We start from the raw sequence: 17549 nt of genomic DNA, 5'->3' as shown, positions 1-17549 counted from the left end.
AATGTGGGTCCTGTGACATTGATGGTTCAGGACCAGAAGTTTCATTCTCTTCCTCTTCCTCGTCTGACTCAAGTGAGAATGATTCTAGTGCATCAGGAACCGACACTCCTTCTCCCTGTGGTACTGGGCGTATAGCTGATGGAATGTTTGGATAATGCACAGTCCACTTTTTCTTCTTTGACACACCTTTCCCAACTGGAGGCACCATGCAGAAGTAACAATTGCTGGTATGATCTGTTGGCTCTCTCCAAATCATTGGCACTGCAAAAGGCATAGATTTCCTTTTCCTGTTCAACCACTGGCGAAGATTTGTTGCACAAGTGTTGCAGCATATGTGTGGGGCCCACCTCTTGTCCTGATCTCCAGTTTTGCAGCCAAAATAAAGTTGATAGGCCGGGGTCGGCAACCTTTCAGAAGTGGTGTGCCGAGTCTTCATTTATTCACTTTAATTTAAGGTTTTGCGTGCCAGTAATACATTTTAATGTTTTTTAGAAGGTCTCTTTCTACAAGTCTATAATATATAACTAAACTACTGTTGTATGTAAATAAGGCTTTTAAAATGTTTAAGAAGCTTCATTTAAAATTAAATTAAAATGCAGAGCCCTCCGACCCGGTGGCCAGGACCTGGGCAGTGTGAGTGCCACTGAAAATCAGCTCGCGTGCCGCCTTCGGCGCACGTGCCATGGGTTGCCTACCCCTGTGATAGGCTCTCTTAACCATAGTGGTTATACTGTGCTTTTGTGATGCAAAAGTCACTTCACCACAAACATAGCAGAAGTTATCTGCACTGTTCACACAAGTACGAGGCATCTCTGCTCACTTTGGCTAAACAGAAATGTGTCCCTTTGCAAAATCAAACACTGACAAATAAGAGAGCACGACACTGTATGATTTCTAGAGCTGATATAGGGCAATTTGTTCAGCAGAGTGATGTAAGCTTCGTTATGATTGCATCATCCATGACTTCTAGGAATAACATGATGCAATTCATATCATGTATGATGCAATACCAGCTTCAGATTGCATCATTCATTGTTTTGCCTAAAAAGCAAGTACTGTCCAAACCCAGTCATAGATTTATTCATAGATCCAGTCAAAGATGTATTTTAGTCATTTCTGGTTTAAATTGAGATCCCTTCCCTTTATAACTCACTTATCCTCCGCCATTCCCAAGTCAAGGGTCGTATATACTGACCCAATAGCATATCTTGAAAACTAGAGCCAATCAACAATTTTAAGCATCATTTTCGTTCTCAGTGACCCAGAATTAGTAAAGTTTGACTACATTTATTTCAGAAGCATTTTGGCTGTAGACCAGTGTAATCAGTTTGCATGGAGGAACCAGGTAGTGATGAGAGTACGGAGTCAGCAGTTGTATTCTCAGATCTACCACTAGTTTGCTGGCTGACTTTGTTCAAGTCACTTAGGCCTAGATTTTTAAAAGTATTTAGGCATTGCTGCACTCGACAATGCAATATCTCTGATTTATGAGTCTAAACTCATTTTCAAAAGGGAGTTAGGAGCCAATATCCCATTGATGGTCAATGGGATATTGACTTGTACATCTGCACATACTTGGTAAAGGTTTTCTCAATTTCATCGCTTTCACAAGCATAGTTCATCAGATTGTCTACGATAATCATATTTACTTTATTGGTAGGAAACAAACAGTCATTGTCAAAGCATCAGGTAGCTCCTTCACCAAATTGATAAAGGGATATTTACTGAGCAGTTCTTTATACAGAGGTTGCCAGCAACTGTAATACCACACAACGTTCTCAGGCATAACAGACAAGGTTCATTTGGCATTATCCTACACATTTTTTTATAAAAAACTTTTCCCACAGTTGCTAGGCCCTGTGAGAATTACAGAAAAGGGGTGTTTCCATCTTGTATCCATTTCAAAAGCCGTAGGGCAGGATTTTAAACCTTTCTCCAAGGACCCTCTTGTTGTAAACGACTTTCTGCGTTTTTTTAAGGGTCTTTGTCTCTATTTGCTACTTATTTTTTTTTTCTTCCTTACGATACAGGGCTGCTGCACCTCTACCTTTTTTGGGGTGTTCTCTCCCAGCACCGCCCTATAGTCCAGGACTAGATCTTTCAAACTGTCAAAGTTGATCTTTTCATAGTTTGCTACGTTCAGGGTAATCCCTGTGACTTTCATACAGGCCTTTCCTCCCGACAGCTTGTATCCATATGTTTTTGGGCTGGCTGACACAAACTCGGTGATGTGTTGATCTGGCAGGATCTCACTTGTGAGGTCCCCTAAATAATCCTCCAGAGGAGGGTTCCATTCACCCTCCCTTTTCACAAATATCACCGAGTCAGAGTCGTGGTACAGGCACCACTCTTGGACCCGTCTACCAGGTTCTATAGTTCTAAGCAGCTGTAAGTGGTGCTGAAACAGGCTATGAAGATGTTGGTATTGCCAGAGACCGAGTACTGGTCTTTCGCGTTCTTCCAAGACACGCACGCTGTTTCATCATCGACAAACTCGCAGGATGAAACCTCGTAATTGGGGGAAAACAGGGACTGAAAGAGTTCGTCAGCGTCTCTCACAATGCTGGTATTGGGTAGGTTTGTTCTTTGACCAAATTTACCCCAGAGAACATTTAAAAACAGTTTAGCAATTTGGCGCTTTGCGGGGTTCAACGTGATCTTGTGTTGGGGTAAACGCATGCCTTCTTTCCAGTAGAAATCATTAACATACTTATTTTGTTTTTCTTCATCTGTGCACCAGCTGGGATACCCTGAAGCCTCTTGTTTTTGGCGGAGGTGTAATTTTATGTACTCTGAAAAGAGTTCTCGGATTTTTCTTCAAAAAATAGATTTTAGTCACCGCGTACCCCTTCTCTATGGCCACATTCAATTCCACCGTGCACCAAGGCCCCAGGATGGCCGTCTCCTCCTCAGTATGGGTGCACATCTCCCGCTGCTCGGTTTCCGCACAGGTTCAGCATAGTGGGAACATAAGTTTGCCACTCGCTCTGACAGGTAACAATGGGAAAAAGAGGCCTCGCAGGGGGGTACACTAACTTTCGCAATTCCAAAATAATTTGAGGGGTCCAAATTTGTCATGAACTATAGCAGGGTGTCTGATTGGGGATTCTTTGGTTTTGTTTACGAAAGCACACAGGCTGGTAAAATCATAATAGTGGATTTCTTCCCCGGGGTTAGGTTTGTAATATAGGCGAATAGCGTTAGTCCTCCCAGCAAAAAGAGCATCCCTAGGTACGAGAGGCTGAGGCAGCTGGGCTTTATGTAAGAAATCTGCAAGCTTCCTGTCTGTTTCTACTATCGTCTCCCCCTCGTGCTCCTAGAGACTCCTCACTACATAACCAAGTCTTTTCAGATAGTCGATCGTGAGCTGCGTCGTGTAATAAAGAAACTCAAAAGTCGTCCCCATCATAGGGTGCTGTGCTTTTTCACAATAATAGGGGACACAGCTGTGGAAAACACACCCGTTAAACTCAAAGGCCATGCGTACCCCATCAACACTGGCGTAACTGTCTAAAAAGTAGGGGCTTACCTGTAATTCCCCACCCCGTAAAGCATGCCGTATCTGTATATTTTCTTTGTGAGCGGTATACAGCAGCCACTAAATAGAGGGGGTCGAATATCTCTTTCTGCCTGTGATAGTTGTCTGGAAGGAGAAGAGCTACTGTGTTAGGCTGCAAAAACATAAACCTGTACATAGCCATGCAGACAGATGCCAGCGTTATGTACCGGAAAGGATCTATATACAATTTTACCTCTGTGAATTTACCAGGGCCTTCATCTCTGTCATTTTCATGATCTCTTCTCTGTACAGGATACAGGCCCATCTCAAAATGTTGACATCCTGCTGACAATAATACACGAGCTCTTTCTGCAAGTCAAATGTCTCATATCTGTTGTCCCAATACCAGTCAAGAAATTCTGCTTTCTCCCTGGGCATCCTGCGGTCTATGCCATAGTGCTCCACCCGGGCATAGGCCCCATGTAATTTTGGTTTTATAAAGTGTTTAAAAAAAAAAAAGTGGGAAATACCCTTTGCAACCTTTAAACCCCATCGCCTGCAGGAGTTTGCTAAGCTTCATGGGCAAGAAGTTTAAAGCGTTGATAAAACGAATGCCCAGGGCCTTAACTTCCACCCACATTAGTTTTATGCACATCTTTTCCTTCAGTAACTGTCTAACGATGAAGTACACATTGTAACTTGTGTGATAGGAACGTGTAGTCCTGGTACTTTTTGCCAATAAAGGTCTTAACAATGGTAGAAAGACTCACTGCCCTGAAATTCCCAGGATTTTTCCGGCTTTAGGGACATAGCAAAAATGTAATTGGACACATGCAACCCCGTCTCCTGCGTGCCTTCAAAATCATCAAAAATATACTTTTCCGATGATTCGGGCTTTCTAACGCGGTCCATAAAACACAGGTGGCTGTCTACATCAGCAGTGATCAAACCCTGACACTGCTTACAATGCCTCCCTTTACACATGTGCCCTTCATCCACGTAAGACTGACACTTATCACACAAAGTTTTAGACAGGCATTTGACTTGTTTTTTCGATGCACAGTCAATGTGTCTGTCTAAACACGCTTTGGACTGACAATACAGTCTACAGCTAGGACACCTCAGCTGCACGCCCACCGTATCGGAGCACGTCGCACTCAAGCGGAGGCAGCAATGATACCTGCAAGAGTGGTCATGACTGTACAACTTGTGGCAAAACTCACAATAATTTTTCACACTGAATGACTTTTTCACATCCAGAACCCCATAATAATGCCCATCGTGCAATAGGATGAAAAAAGTCTTGGGGTACACTGGGCCTCCCGTTTTACCCCCCCATCTTTCACCGCATAAAGCACCGCCTGTATGCTGACTCCTAAATGCTGTTCAAATGCTGCTACGTCGCTGAGCATAATCTTTTTTTTAATCTGACCACTCCAGTGTCTCATGCAATTTTCTCACCCCATCTCACAATTCCACATCTGTGGGTTTACAGTCGGACATGACGGCAGAGCCTGCCCGCAAAACACAGATTGGTACTGGTGTCAATCAGGTCTACTAAACACTGTCTCTTTTTATGGATGATTTGACTTCTGAGGATAGAATTTAAAACTCTACGGCCACCTCAGCCCATGTTTTTTACAATTGTCACAATGAGGCGCAACGTCCCATTGACATGCATCTCTCTATTACTCTGTAACAGCTTTGAGGTCTGATTTAAGAAGTCTTCAGCAGACAGCTCATCCCTAGTTCTTCTTACTGAAAACAAAGGGTTGGTTAAATTACAAAATTCCTCAATACACCGAACCCCCAAATCTAGGTAGTTCCCATTGCCAACTTCTCACTCACTCCATACACACATCTGTTTGGGGATCTGCATCTGCATTTTCAGGGTTACTTGGGCATTCCTCTATGGGACCATCAGCTGCGTCTTCCTTGTCAGATGCTATTTGAGAGTCAGCTTCCGAGGGGCCACCACGAGGATCATCAGGAGTAGACAGGGATCCATCTAGAGGGCCTTCTGGGGAATTTTCTAAATCAGACTCTATTTGAGAGTCACCACCACCCTGCAGTTCAGATTCCGCCTCCCCATTCTCAGACACATCAGTCTGAGAGCCTCCAATAGGGGGCATCTCTTTGTTTTTTTCCTCCTCATCACTTCTTTAGCCTTTTAAAAAAAATTACAGCGACCCTGGCCCATAACTTTTGGGCAGCCATCCATTTATCCTCCAAATGCTGTCCCCTCTTTTGTTTACGCCTTAGCTGATGTGTTCCCTTGAGGATGCCCCTTTTACCCAGGCCCCTTTCCACAACTAGTCACGCCTGCTCAGAACCACCCTCTGGAAAAACCAAAGTATTTTTCAAAAAGCCACCCGCAAGAGCATTTGCATTTTTGATGTAGTTTCCAGTCCTCCTTTCTTTTAGAACCCCAGAGGATACAGCATGCATCAGCTTTCTGAATGAAGCGTCATATTTTTCCCAAATCTTTTTAGAATACCAAAGCGCTGGGCCTAGCTTGTTGTGTTTGGAGAATGGTTCATCATAATTTCAAATACTTCATAAGGCGATAGCTCCTGTGACGCTGGGGTTTCAGTTCTTGTTTTTTTTATTCACAACCCCTAAAGCGCGTTCTCCGGGTTTGTGAATGTGTGTGTTTTCGCTCACAGTTTTCTCAGGGCTTGGTGTAGTGGTGGCCGCTGAGAAACTGGAGTTGTGTTTGCCTGGTTGCTTTTTACCAGAGTCTTTTGTTTTGTCCTTGGGTTTGACGTATACAAGTTTTGGACTGCCCTGATGCTTCGTCTGTGCTGTTTTGCATTGGCGCTGTTGTTGTTAAAGGTCTCAGAGCAGATTTCTGGTTCTTTGGTGGTCCTGGTGGAGGTGTCCCTGTAGCTCTGACAGGAGAGCTGCCCATGCCTGATTAAGAAAAACAGAAATGTTCCAATTTAGCATCAAATAAACTTTTTACAAAACTTTACTTTACCATCTCTCTCACCCACACCGATGTATTTGCTTAAAATACAAAGCCTCATAAAATAACCAAACCAATAAGCAAAACATATTTACTGGGCTTCATCCATCTATCAGCTGTTGATGCTGGTGAATTTTCCTTTTCAGCTGTCTCTTTCCTTTTTCTTTTGAGCTTGTTTACCCCCTGGTCTAAGGATCTCTCATGTCTTGACCATACTGTGGAGCAGACAACACATGAAACTGTCTTGCAAACTTAAAAAATAAAATACTCATTAGGGTAATTTCTATTTAAAAAGTCATAGATTTAAAACAAAATAACCCATTTCAGACTGTACAACAAACACAGGTTTTGGTTTATTTCTACCACTAGTGTTTCTCTAAAACCTAGACATTTTTTTAATACAAGCACATGTTTCCACCATGCACCCAAAAACAAAGTGTGCAAATAAATAATTTTTTAATCCCGCGCCATAATTATGTCTTGCAGAGGCCCCTAAATCACCAATAACAATTTAAACACTCACTAATTTTAAAACAACCCATTTTAAAAACACATCACATTTTGCAGTGAAAAAACCAAACTGTTTTGAAACAAAATACTGTAAAACCCCACTGTAACATTCTCCTGGTGTTATCTGGACCAGTGATCTGCTAGGCCACTCCAATCCTCAACTCTGAGAGCCAGCATGACCCTGCTGTGTTGTGAGAACCCCCACTCTTGGGCTGTTCACACACAGGGCCATGTACTCTGGCATGTAAGCTGCTCCCAGCTATGTGAGTGGGCACTTTTGGCCAGCCGCTGCTTGGATTGTGCAACCGAATGACACTACCCAATATCTCCGGTCCCAGAAACAACCCTAGGAACCTCCGTCTTGCAATGTCCAGTTGTGCCCGCTGGACGCTGCAAGCTTATATAAGTTCATCAGTTTAACAAAGAAATTGATATGCACCAGGCTTGTTATCCCAAGCAGAGCGTCTGATACACTTCAAACCAAATGCAATGCTTCAGGTAGAATAAACAAATATATTTATTAACTACAAAGATAGATTTTAAGTGATTATAAGTCAAAGCATAAGTCGGATTTGGTCAAATGAAATAAAAGCAAAATGCATTCTAAGCTGATCTTAACACTTTCAATGCCGTTACTAATTTAGATGCTTCTCAACACAGGCTGGCTGGTTGCCCTTCAGCCAGGCTCTCCCCTTTGATCAGCGCTTCAGTTGCTTAGTGGTGGTGTCTGTAGATGGAGATGGAAGAGAGAGGAAAAGCTTGGCAAATGTCTCTCCCTTTTATCATGTTCTTTCTTCCCTTTTGGCTTTGCCCCCTCACCCTTCAGAGTCAGGTGAGCATTACCTCATTGCAGTGCCAAACTAACCAAAGGAAGGGGTGGGGGGACTCACTTGAGAGTCCAACAGATCTTTTGTTGCTGCCTAGGCCAGTGTCCTTTGTTCCTGTGAGGCTGGGCTGGGTTTGTCCCATACATTCCCTGATAAGGTGTGAACTGCCCCTCTGTTTCTGGAGAGTTTTTGCCTGGGCTTGTTTTAAGCCAAGAGGACACATTTTCAGCCTCATATACATGAAATTACAACCTATAACAACAATGCTCAGTGTATCATGAGCCTTCTGAAGACACTCGAAATGACAAACTTTGCATTGGATACCACACAATCATATTATAAGGATAAACATGGGGGTGCTGGGTGTTCCCCTGAGGTACAGAGCGACACACTCACACACTTATCTCTAGCATAGGCTCCCTGAATCTCACACACACACACAAACAAACAACCCAGCAGTTTTAAACACACCAAATCAACAGTTTGCAACCAAATACTTTTAAAAACCCACACCTATCTCTAGCATAGGCCCCCTGAATCACCAACAATTTAAACACTAACTAATTAAAAAAAACATTTTAAAATACACACACACAAACACTTTTAAAAACCAATTGCAGAAAGTTACCTTCCATCACAGGGTAAAGAGATGCTGACACATGGTTATTCTGTTTTCTCCCACATGTATTTGGGCCTTTGGATTAAAGAATAAGCAAAAATTTAGTTAGTATTATTCCCCAATTGCTATCAAATCTCTATGCAATCTGTGTTATACCTGGTGTTTTTTAATTTAACAGTATTAAGCACAACTGTAGTTAAAAATGGGGTTTTAACTGGTCCTGGTGAAAAGCAGCTTGAAGTTGCTATTTACATGCTAAACAAATCACACTGCGATAAAGATAGGTACCATTATATAGTAAGGACAGCATGGACAAAGAGTGACATTATAAAATATAAATTTTAAGAGTTAAAAACAAGCAGCATACTTAGTCTTGCTGTCCAGCAGCTATTCTGTTCAAGATAGTTTCTGTTGAAAGAGGACAGTCTCCAAAAATCTGAGGTTTTTATACCATCCTAACTCTTTGTTTCAGAGTCTGTAGTTAGCAAGTTGATTCGATCACTTACAACTCTGAATTAATAGATACTTAAGGAAATTAGGCACCCCTCCCCAAAGTTCCCTTTTGTGATCTGAGGGGTGGGGGAATTAAGTTGTCTGCATAACTGAGCTGGGGTTTTTTTTTTTTTGTTTGGTTTTTTTAAGTTAAAATACATTTTTCTGTTTCAATGAAATAACAGAGCACTGTAGGGCCTTTTTAGACTATTAAACAGTAAATCACCATACACAACAATCCTTAATGTTACTGATATCAATGAATGTCTTGGTTATCTTTTTAAAACATGTTTCTTTCATGCTTAAAGTTTTGGGTTGTTTTGAAATAAAATGGATGTATCGCAACCCTAGTAAACACCCTACAAAATACCAATAGCTTTTAAATGTTTTTACAGCAAATGCTTGTTCTATAAAAGTATAGTGGAGGTTTGTGAACCCTTGAAACATTTCAGTTTTGGGTTAGACCCTTGTTTAATTTTGTAAATATATTATTTTAATGACTTTGAGTTGCTAGAAAGAGTGACCCATAGTTTTCAACCAACTCCTGGGGTTATATTTAAACTGTCCAATAGGGTTTATGAACTCTTGAGGTTTTATTTCATTTAATATTAATCAGCGCTCATCATTCCTGGGTTAGGAATCAGACATTGCAAAGCATAACCTATGGCAATAACAGTGTTTAATAAGCTTTTCAAACACAGGTCCCAGAGCTTGCAGTTTATATCCTCCGAAGTTCAACTCACACAGTCATGGTGCCATTGGGCTGGTGCGTCTATGACACAGCCCTCAGAATCTTCAAAAAGCTTTTTCCTAAGACAGTGGTTAAGGAGAACATAAACAGCAATACGTACAATAGAATGCATGACTTTTTTATGCTCACGACGTGGCACTGCCTCAGTTAGTTCCATGCCAAGCCTCCTCCTTAAATCCACGTAGCTGTCATCCTCGGTGTCCTCGTCAATGCTTTGTACCAGCATTGAGTAAAAACAAGACGGGCCCAGTTCTTCTTCGCTGTCTGATGCGACGCTGTCCAGGGCCTCCGGGTCCTCTAGAAAGGCATCATTGAGCTGCTGAGAGATTTTCAGAAAAGAAAAACTGTAAGCCCCCACTTTTTTAGATTTATGCAACCCCGGGTTGGTTTCTAACCCCATTACACACCATCCTTGACCGTCACTTCTTAATCGTTCATTTACCGGAGGGACGTGTTTTCCGTTCATCTTGTCCACTGGTGACTCCCCTGAGCCATGGTCGCCTTCCTCCATAGGGGTGGTCTTCCTCACGAGTGGTTGGTTTTCGGAGTCAGGTTCTGGTGTATCCATCAACAGCTGGGCCAAAGGGCTTCCCTCGGCCGCTCCCTCCTCCTTGGAACTGTAGCTGATGTAGCGCTTTCTCCGCGGGCGGTCGAAGGCCCTTGGAGCTAAAATGAAGTCCGAATTTCTCCCGGTGGTGGTGAAGGAGTCCATGTTTCCTCTCAGCCTTTCCACTATTTCTAAAATACGGGTTCTTAGAATGAAATGGCCTCTTCCGCACGGCACAGGGACTTCCCAGTGTGGTGCTGCACTCTGATTGATAGAGGGCAGTAGGTGGAGCTTTTAGAGTGATCAAATGACCCTCTTCCAGGCAGGTCACCCTGCCCTGGAACACCCCCTGATTGGTCAAATCTCCTCTCAGGACGGTCCTACAGTGGGTGAAGCCCATCCTGATTGGTAGAGGGTGGTGGGAGGAGTTCCTAGAGGGGGTCACATGACACCCTTTCTTTCCGGTCATGTGTCCGTCTTGACCGCGGAAATAATGCCCCCAGGGGGCAGGTGTTATGGTGACAGATGGGGGGGCCTGAGGGGTCAGGGGCAGGGCCTACATTTGATTGATGGTAGTCCCCTTATACTAAGTAGGTTGGTGGAAACGCTTCTGGTGAGGACATGCACCACTGACCCAAGGAGGGTCATGTGGACATGCACCACCTCAGTAATTACTGTGGTGGCTGTAAGTCGCCCCAATATAGGTCAACTTACATTTTTTGTGTAGACATACCCTTAGACAGACAAAACACATTGCAAGATGTAATAGAAAGAGGACCAAGACAAGATAATAAACAAAAAAGCTTTCACCATGTCCCAGTGTATCTATTTCTTTATCTGGTGGATTATTATTGGAAGGCTTAATGAAAGAAGGGAGTTGAGTGAAGAGAGAGTGGGCATTTGCTGCACTAAAAAGGAGTTTCTGAGAGACACACGGTTTGTCATTCACAGTTGGTAACTCTAGCAGATTGATGGAATATATTCACCCGATATAAAACAGCCAAAGCTATCTTGTGCTATCAGTTTGTCAGTCAAAGCAGCTACAGAACAACATTATCGGTAATCAATAAATTCATTGCTACATGAGCACTCTCTTGGGTATGTGCTTAAAATTAGCCTGTGGTTTGCTAGGCCAAGGCCAACCCACTTTGTTATAGAGCATAAAAAGTGAAATCAACTGCTCTGTTTAATAGTTCAGTAGCCCTTCTATCCTGGAAAATGTATAGTTAGTTTGCTGTTTTTAAAACAAGATTCATGACAAGCCCAAAGATAAATCAACTGGACAATTAAATAGCCCAGTAAAGAACAGGAGCTGTTAGAAAAGGGAATGGTCAGGAATCCTGTGTTTTGTCTAGCTCTGCAAAATGAACTTAGAACCAGGTTTTCATAGGTATGTATGCATCTAATGATGCAGGTGGGCACCTTTGAGGATTTTAAAAAGTGAGTTAGGCACCTAATCTGCTTAGACACTTTTGAAAATCCCACTAGGCACCAATCTGCATTTTTAGGCACCCAATTACCTTTGAAAACCTGTTCATATGGTACAAACACAGGCAAGTCACTTACCAGTAGACTGCAATTTCCAGACCTAAAAGCCTAAAATTAGGTGTCTAACTGCACAATGAGGGGCTTATAGGGTGTCTAATTTTAAAGCACATGTCTATGGATAACTTTAGGCACCTGTTGTGTTTACAGCTCAGGAATGACTGCGTGCATACAAACACAGACAGTTTCAGGGTCTGCTTTACTGTCTGCTGCTAGTACAGACTGAGTGTGGCAGGGAAGAAACCTGTGTCCGACTTAGGGAGTGGGTTACAAGAGCAATACAATATTATTAACTCTTTAATGCCTGACTACTCACTTTACAGCACTCATGTTTGAAGATGACTTCTAAATTATTTATTACCAGTTTCCCCCTTTTACAGATAGTACTTCCCTAGCTCACAGGGCTGTTGTGAGGTATAATTTATGAATGCATGTTACTGTATCCCTAAATATATTTCATAGATTTCAAGGCCAGAAGAGACCTTTGTGATCATCTAGTCTGATCCCCTCTATAGCACAGGCCATAATCCTAGAGCATCTCTTTGAGAAAAACATCCAATCTTGATTTTAAAATTGTCAGTGATGGAGAATCCACCATGACCCTTGGTAAATTGTTCCACTGGTTAATTTACTCTCACTGTTAAATTTTACACCTGATTTCCAGTCTGAATTTGTCTAGCGTGAACTTCAAGCCATTGGAGCATATTATACCTTTCTTTGCTCAGTTGAAGAACCCATTATTAAATATTTGTTCCCCACATAAGTATTTATAGATTATAATCAACGTGGCTGGTCCTCACTGTACATTTTAGAAACAAGGTTGTAAAACAAGTAATATCTGACAAGGAAATTTCTGTACATGATAAAAAATGGACAAGTGAAAACTGAGGAAGCTCTTTGCCAACCCTCCGCCCTCTCCATTCACATCAGAGACAGGCCCAGATTTATGGAACATCATAAATCACAGAAATCCCTATAGCATTTTCCTCATTTGATGGTTACTGCACAGCACATGCTTTTTATGTTTTTCAGTCATCTTTCTTCCTTGTCTGAGTAATGATCCTTTTTGTTGCTAAGGTTCTATCCTCAAGTGTTAAGGATCTTTAGTGCTGGTGAATTAATGCATGTGGAATCATTTACTAGGCAACTTTCTGAAGACAGCTTTCTTTAGTATGCAACCAAATAAATTCACTCTTTTACACTCATGCGAGTCAATTATTGGCACTGGTATAATAAGAAAGCAGAAATGGACCCAACATGTTTACTCAAGGAAAATCTTGAGCATGCCACAGAAATCCTCCTCTAGTCACACTGGGCCAGATTATGATCTCAGATGCAGTATATAAATCAGAGTAAATCTGTTGATCTCAAGGGATTTATTCCAGATTTTGACTGGTAAAAATGAGAACTGAACATATTGAACATGCATAAACCTCCCTTGTCTTCCAAGCTCTTCCAGCAAGGCCCTACCTCCACCTCAAAGTTTCCTGGACTCCTACCTCACCCATTCATATCCAGTAACTTTGCTTCCTCAGCTGCGTCGCTTCATGGCACCTCTCCCTCCCATCCACCTTAGCCACACACGTGATCTTTACAGATATTCCATAGTTATCTATTGTCCCAGGAAAAGAATGCTCGAAAATGTAATTGACATATAGGAAAGCCAATAATATATTACATTTTAATTTAATTCCAAAACCTCTTATTTAAATAACGTGACACAAAGAAAAGAACCCCCCACTCCTCTAGGCAACTTTAAGTTGCCATCTGGCACACATTGATTTTTCTAGTGGAAAGAGGTACAATTATATGTATTGAGGAGATAGTCAGTTTTAGCTCTGAATTTCCTGGCTATGCTCTTGCCAGCCTCTGTCACAACTTGGATATCTATGTAAAATGAAAAAGAAAAAAGAAAAAAAAACTTCCATCAATTTCTATAAATTGTGCTTTATTTACCCTCAAGATGAGAACAGCTCCTTGGATAAATATGTAATTAGACAGTTTTGCAAGATGCATTTAATTTAATTCTGAGACTGGAACAACTTCATTGGATCTGTTCTGGTCTGTCAGCTAAATAAATACCTGTAATTATGGATTTTTTTTTTAAATAAATATGCCATGCTATGGGTGCAACAGGGCAGAACAACTGCAGAGCCATATTCTAATGTATGTATTTAGTACACCTGCATTAAGGTATGAAACTAGCTCAGACATTTTTATAAACCAAGACCAATTTAATCTTATCATCAAGAATCACCTTGAGACATTAACATGAAATGGCATCTCAAACAAGGAAACATACTTCCTCCTCCCCCCACATCTCTGACCCCAAAATATCTTGACAATGAAAGAACTAAACATTTCAAAATTGATCAATAAAATTCTGTTGTCCTTACTCATGTGAGATCTCTGTTGTTTCCCATTACACAAAGAGCAACCATATACTTTCAGTCTAAGACTCTGATCCATCAGAGCACTTAAGCACATGCTTAACATCAAGCATGAAAGTAATTTCATTGACTTCAACAGGACTATTCATCTTTAAATATACCGCATACTTTAATTCTTTACTGCATTGAGGCCTAAATGGGGTTGTGGTACCTGCAGAGGCCACATCAAGAATGCTTATTCAGGGCAAACTACAAAAAATAAAGGTAGACAATCCCCAAAACTAATGGTTATTCTATAATTATATTTCTCCAAGCCAGTAACCAAACAGCTTCTGTAATACCTTACTGGTTACCAAGAAGCCAAAATACAGTCCCTTTTAAGCAATCTAGCCTTTGGTTCCCACCCAGACAGCCAAGTCGAATATAATAAGGGGTACTAAAAACCTTATTCACCATATGTAAAGTTCTACCAATCCCAAGACACATTACCCACCAGGTCAATAAATATTTCAGATCTTACCCAATACACTGTAAAGCCAATCCTTATTAACTAAATCTAAGATTTATTAATAAAAAGCAAAAAGAAAAAAGTTGCTATGGTTAAAAGATCAATATACATACAGATATGAATAAAGTTCTTAGGTCAGTTTCATATCAGAGATGGTGAGGCTGATGATTTGTAATAATCCTTCTTGAATCAATTTAAAATTTATAGTCTAATAGGCAGTCCATAAGCAGAGTTTGTTCAAATTGTTTCACGAGAATTGCAGGGTTAATCCAGCGTAGACCTAGAGACCTCAGTCTTGTGGGCTTAGTCTTTCCCTGTCAAAAGTTTAAGCAGATCTGTGGTAAAAAGGATCAGGTCAGAAACTTTCTTTATAGCTGAAGTTCAGTGGATAAGTCTCTTGGCAGCAAATGATCACAGCAGGGCTTCCCTGGATGAAGAACAGGTTATGTGCATTGTTGCTTTGAAGCTAATCTTGGTTTCCTAGGAGTGCACCAGTAACTAGTTGTATTCATTACCATAAGACAATTAACCATCAAACAGTGCACAGGTAGTTTTACTATAAATTTCAAAGAGAAATTAAGTCAATAACATTACGATACCACAAGTCCCATCTAAATGATAATATCCCTTTTTGATCTCTGAATCAATAGAATGAATGTAATGAAACATTATAGACAGGAACAGAAGTTCAGCATCTACAAGCTAATTAGATCATATTATTAAACTTCTAACAAGATATAGGTAAACACAAGGATTCTGGTCTATTGAACATGGCTTTGATAACTATGTTCAAGGAGTGGCCCGGTTTACCATTTCAATATTCTTCTAATATGGCCTTAAGAGTTCCTTTTATATCACTCACATGGGTGGAGGGTGAAGCTTCCCTTTGGGGAGGCTATCCCCCTGCCCCACCTCTTCCGGCCAAGGCCCGCCTATTCTGGCTGAGGCCATGTCCCCTCGCTGCTCTCAGCCCCCTGGTGGCCCAGCTGGGGTAGGGGTAGGGGTAGGGGTAGGGGCTGAGAGCTTGGCCTGGGCTGGGGTCACACTCACAGCCCCATCTGGGACCGCGATGGAGCTTTCAGCCCTGGCTGGATCTCCAAGCACAGAGCCCCTCCCCCATTTGGCCCCCTTCCACCTGCGGCCCCACCCATGGCCCTAATCCATTCTGCCCCTTCCCCTACAGCTCCGCCCCCATTCTGCCTCTTCCCCCTGAGCTCCTCCCACTCACTCCTTTCAGGCCCCCCACCCCTGCTGCAGTCCGGAGACCAGTAAAGCTCTTCCAACCTCGAGGTCATGATGGGAGGATGTTTTTCTGGGGCCCCCAAATTGGCTGGAGCCTCTGGGCATGGGCCCCATGGGCCCATGCAGGAATCCGCTACTGCCCACACATACCCCCAGCAGCAATAGGTTTGGGGAGGCTTAGCCTCCCCTAGCCTCCATTATGCGCCGCCCATGGTCACTCAGCCTGCTGGTTGCTTAACCTTCACTGGCTCAGTGTCACAGAGGAATTTTAGATTAGAGGACAAACACCAAAATAAGAAAAGGCAAAAGTAAAGTCTCAGTGAGAGAGCACATTGTGCGTGTGTCCTCTGTAACAGGTTGCAATGGAAATAACTACAAGAGTTCCAGTGACTCCTAAAAAGTTAAAAGGTGCCATAAATAGAAAAAATTCCAATTTTGGGCAGATTAATTATTCTGGAATAACTTCACTTTTATTCTGAAATAGAATATCCACACAGGGAGCTATTCCAGGATAACTATGCTGATGATTTCCCCTGGTAGGCAAGCCCTTTCAGATTTTCCCTTAGGACAGTAGTTTTCACCTTTTTCACACTGCAATCTCCTTTTGCAATTCAACCTATTTCTCCCTCTTAGCTTGAATCTAGTCAATAGCCACTAACCTGTGTCCGGGTTTGTTTACATGGCATTTTTTTATTATTATTTATACCAGTACAGTTATTCTGATATAATTAAACAGCTATAGTTATATCAGTATAACCCCCCACCCTGGACCGTTTTATTCCAGAATTTCAATTAAACCCTTTCCAAAGCAACAAAAGCTAAACCTAAAAAGACACTCTCATTCCAGAATAAGAGTATCCACATGGGGGTTCTACTGGTACAAAAACAATAGTGGCTTAAATTCACATCTTAGCGTATACTTCTGGGAAAGAGCTTTAGGGATGCCCCTGGGGCTGCTGTCTGCTCAGAACTCTCTGTACCAGAGCTGTTCAGAAAAAAAAGAGAAGAAAAGAAAAGATAAAGGTAGCGGGGGCCAGGGAAATCAAACATTTTTACAAAATCCTTCACATTTTGTTTTTGAAATTTGAAATTTTTTTGCAAATACCTTAGTTGATCAAAGAGGAAAAAATTGAGATGATTTTGACAAATTCAGATTTTGAAATTGTCAATTTTTTGACATCCTAAGATTTTTGACCAGCTCTGCTGCCTAACACTGCAGTAGTTGAATCCTCTCAAGGTGCTGTACAGCAGACAGAATTCCTCGGCACCTATGGAAATGCAGTGGCCATACAAAATAAAGCTGCAGTCCTCTGTGTTTCAGTCATCCTCAGGCCTAACCAAGGTGAATTCAGAGCAGCCAGCCAATAACGTTCAGTCTTGCAGCAGCTTCTCCAAAGAACCCAAGTTTGAAGAAATGTTAGTTTCACTGGAGGTGTACCTCCCACCACAGACATGGAAACAGTTAGGGAGACAACCTCAGCCCCTGGGTAGTGGACACTGAAATAGTAAAATGTTGTCCATTTAAACACAAACACCTACAAACTATTACTTATTGGTTTGTGGGCCCTTGGTATTATTTTGGCCAGATGGATGTTGTAGGTGGTTGGGGATGCATGACATCCTCCCAGAGGGCTCATGACCGCTAATTGCC

At 41.9% G+C, this 17549-nt stretch overlaps 1 protein-coding gene across 2 annotated transcripts; it reads right to left on the bottom strand.

The window, feature by feature from the left end:
- Positions 1 to 698: 698 nt before the first annotated feature.
- On the bottom strand, positions 699 to 15754 carry LOC122174172 (uncharacterized). 2 transcript variants are annotated; one of them, XM_065589565.1, is made up of 5 exons: positions 10109 to 15754; positions 9767 to 9985; positions 8433 to 8498; positions 6563 to 6682; positions 699 to 6412 (listed from the first exon to the last, which is right to left on the bottom strand). In XM_065589565.1, exons 1-3 carry the CDS (start codon positions 10376 to 10378, stop codon positions 8439 to 8441), a joined length of 549 nt encoding a protein of 182 aa, XP_065445637.1. In that variant the 5' UTR covers positions 10379 to 15754; the 3' UTR covers positions 699 to 6412; positions 6563 to 6682; positions 8433 to 8438. The 2 variants fall into 2 exon arrangements, with proteins under 2 accessions (XP_065445637.1, XP_065445636.1); XM_065589564.1 differs by having other exon boundaries at positions 8433 to 9985.
- Positions 15755 to 17549: the final 1795 nt, after the last annotated feature.

This window comes from Chrysemys picta, chromosome 3 (assembly GCF_011386835.1).
Source record: "Chrysemys picta bellii isolate R12L10 chromosome 3, ASM1138683v2, whole genome shotgun sequence".
NCBI lineage: Eukaryota > Metazoa > Chordata > Testudines > Emydidae > Chrysemys > Chrysemys picta.
This window is presented reverse-complemented; position numbering and strand designations above follow the sequence as displayed.

Bases quoted from the DNA above. Each gene is read 5' to 3' on its own strand.
- LOC122174172 (XM_065589564.1), bottom strand. From the start codon at position 10,378: ATGGACTCCTTCACCACCACCGGGAGAAATTCGGACTTCATTTTAGCT. The intron at 9,986-10,108 runs GTAAATGAACGA...AAAATCTCTCAG, and splicing joins ACGGAAAACACGTCCCTCCG to CAGCTCAATGATGCCTTTCT.